This window comes from Lactuca saligna, chromosome 8 (genome assembly GCF_052625555.1).
Source record: "Lactuca saligna cultivar CGN05327 chromosome 8, ASM5262555v1, whole genome shotgun sequence".
NCBI lineage: Eukaryota > Viridiplantae > Streptophyta > Magnoliopsida > Asterales > Asteraceae > Lactuca > Lactuca saligna.
In genome coordinates, this window is record NC_136424.1 from 70,538,186 (window position 1) to 70,541,593 (window position 3,408).

A 3,408-nucleotide genomic window follows, 5' to 3' on the forward strand; every position below is an offset into this window, starting at 1 on the left:
CTGAAGGGAAGCAGTAGGGTTGAACGCGTAATTAAGGCGGGGGGGGGGGTATTTATTTTATTTTATTCCCTTTTTAATTCTAAAAAATGATAAACAAATAATAAGAATATAAAAAAGAAATTACTAAGGGTAAAATAGTCATTTTATGTTTTCAGGGACTGCCCGAGTGAAAAAAACATAATACAAGGACGATCCGAGTTAATTTTTGAAAATAAGGATTAAACACGCTTTTTGATATATACACAAGGGACGATTGGTGTAATTTACACTTTATTTTAAGTGGAAGCATCTTGTAAGTGGAAGAATATGTAGATACTCCTATTTAACTCAAAAGGTATATAACGTGTTTGCGACATATGTCCACAACAAGTCAAAGTCAAACGAGTTTGGATCAATACTTAAATAAATCTTTCTTTGTTTCATATAACAGGTTGTCTAGTAGCATGTGATTAGCATTATATTAATTGCATCGTTTTCGTTTCATTTACGTGACAAGGATTTAATAAAAATTACAAGTTTAAATGTTTAATTACAAACACAAATGTCCACACACAAGACGATGGCATACGACATATAACCAAGATTAGTGGGCCCACAATTAACAATAACAACAAAATAACAGTTCTACCCATTCCGCTCTTCTATCCTCACCGGAAGACCACCTTTCATCTTCGCCGTGAAGTAAGATACGTAAACCGGCTCGATCCCCGCCACAGGGACCACCTTAAACCGCCGTAAAACACCCGCCACCACCCTCTTCATTTGCAAAAACGCCATCTCTTTCCCCAAGCAAACTCTCGGTCCCGCCTGAAACACCGGATACTCATAAGCATCCCTTGGTTTAAAAATCCACCGCCCTGAAATATCCTTCTCCAACCACCGCTCCGGCCGGAACTCAGCCCAGTCGGAACCCCATAACTCCTCTGACCTCCCCATTGCGTAGATGTGATACGTTATTGGACAACCTTTCTTCATGAAAGTGCCGTCAGGCAAAATATCGTCGTCCGCCGCTTGCTTCCCGTCCATGGGTACCGGCGGGTAAAGTCTCATGCTTTCGCATAGGGAAGCGTGGGTGTAGACCAATTCTTTCACTTCGTCATAAATGGGGTATTCAGATTTGTTTTTGATTTCCGTGAGAATTTCGTTTTCGACTCTAGGGTGCTTGTGAAGCAACCAGAAGAACCACGTCAACGCCGCCGACGTTGTGTCTCTTCCAGCCAATATGAAGCTGATGACTATGTCAGCGACGAAATCATCATCGGAATGACCGGAGTTCAGAAACCGAGAAAGTAGATCAACTGAATCGAGGGATGATTTTTGCTGCAGTTCTAGTTTTTTTTCTTTGGTGACTTTGTTAGCGAATTCACGAACGACGCCGACGGCGATACGAAGCCGTTTCTCCGACCCAATGTTCAGAATTCGTTTAAGTTTCCATATCAATGGAAGATTCGTGCGGAGTCTTCCGGTAATGATCGTAACAGCTTCGTCAAACGCGGTGGCGAATATGGCTTCCGGCATCGACGGCATCAAGTAAGCAGGATCATATCCGAATGCGATGTTGCATATGTTATCAAAAGCAAATCTCTGAAGTATATCTTCGAAGTTAAGGACAGTGGTTCCTGTCGCGGCTGAGGTGGCGAGTATCGGCAGTAGACGGTCGTTAAGCTCAACGTCCACCACATGCTCGACGAATTTCCTCAGAGACTTTGTGTTAAATTCGTGACTCGAAACTTGTCTCTGAAACTTCCACCCATCACCATCGGTGTTGAAGATGCCGTCGCCAAGTAAATCGAACCCGTTGTTTCTCGCCGCCTTGCCTTTCGGGTAGAGGTGGAAGCTGGTTTTAAGTATGTGTTGAACGACGGCGGGGTTGGCGGTGATGACACGGACACGACCGAGAGGGCGGTGGAGCAAGAAGGTTTTAGTAGGGCAGTCGTTGACGATGTCGGACGTCCACTGGATCAACCGGTGGCTGTTTTGCAGTATAGGGAACAAAGATCCGATCAACGGGTAAGATATCGGAGTATATTTTCCAGGGTGTTTGATTAATAAAGCGGAGAAGATTGATTTGAAGAAGAAGAACGTGAGCGGAAGAAGTAAAAAGAGAAAGGATGTTGAGAGGTGAAGGTCTATCATGGTGCTGGTGGAAGTGGAGTGGAGGATTTGATTGAACATCAAAGGGTATTTATTAGACCAACAAAAGGGTGGCCGGGTCGGGTAAAAATTTCCTGCCTTATATCGGTTTGGGTCAATTTCTCAAATTAACCTTTTTTTTTTTTTTTTTTTTTTTTTTTTTTTTTTTTTTTTTTTTTTTTTTAAATAATATATTGGGATATATTATAATGTGGATCGTATTTTTGTTAAATTAAATTATATTTAAAAATGGAAATTATTGAATTTTAATGGATAATTGATTTTAATGGATAATTGATTTTTTAATTTTAAAAATTATGATTTTTTTAGTTAATTCAGTTGGAACATATTTTTTTAATCATAAACAATCTGTTTATATTAGAATGATATTTTATGAGATTGAAAAATCTTAATAAGAGCAATTTTTATTTTGCTTGAAGAGTGAGATACCAAATAAACATTAACGAAGTAAAATACACGAACAAAAATAAGAATATGTTGATGATACATTCTAAAAGATTAAATTTGATATATTTTAAAAGAATATATGTTGATGATACATTTTGAAAGCAATAAGACGATACACATTGTTTTCTTTTAAAAAAATCAATGGTCATTGTTTATTTTCATCCCACACACCGCCATCCATCCTTTAGACCATTGATCATCATGTTCCCTTTCATGCACCATTTTTCTTTATAACCTTTATGTCTGTGATCATAATTTTTTTTTAGAATAACTTCCATAATATCAAATTCTTTTAGAATGGTATTCTATGATATTGAAAAATCTTAGAATGAATAATTTTTATTTTGTATACTTGAAGATCATAAATTCTTTTAGAATAACTTCCATAATATCAAATTCTTTTAGAATGATATTCTATGATACTGAAAAATCTTAGAATGAATAATTTTTATTTTGCATACTTGAAGAATGAGATACCAAATAAACATTATCAAAGTAAAATGCACAAACAAGATTCAAGGCATTCTTGAAGAATGAGATACCAAATAAACATTATAATAATGTAATCCATTAGAAACATCTATTATAAATCAAAAAAAATTGTCAAATCAATAAAAGTAATTGTTATTTGTAGCCCTTATTTCTTTGATAGAGATTACATATCTCATAGTTCTCATGATCTCATTTCAAGTAGAAAAAACTAAGCCAAATATTTACAAATAACTAAAAAAAATTACAAAGCAAGTAAGCCAAATATTTCGTTAGTTCTATGAATCTCACAACTTCACATCAACAAAAAATCTATAA

General features: G+C 36.3%; 1 protein-coding gene across 1 annotated transcript; it reads right to left on the reverse strand.

Annotated features, from left to right (window-relative positions):
- Positions 1-398: 398 nt before the first annotated feature.
- Positions 399-2,172, reverse strand: LOC145011504 (cytochrome P450 94A2-like). Its single transcript, XM_078970234.1, has one exon. The coding sequence runs from the start codon at positions 2,134-2,136 to the stop codon at positions 625-627; it is 1,512 nt and encodes a 503-aa protein (XP_078826360.1). The 5' UTR covers positions 2,137-2,172; the 3' UTR covers positions 399-624.
- Positions 2,173-3,408: the final 1,236 nt, after the last annotated feature.

Coding starts and splice junctions, on each gene's coding strand:
- LOC145011504 (XM_078970234.1), bottom strand. CDS start 2,136: ATGATAGACCTTCACCTCTCAACATCCTTTCTCTTTTTACTTCTTCCG.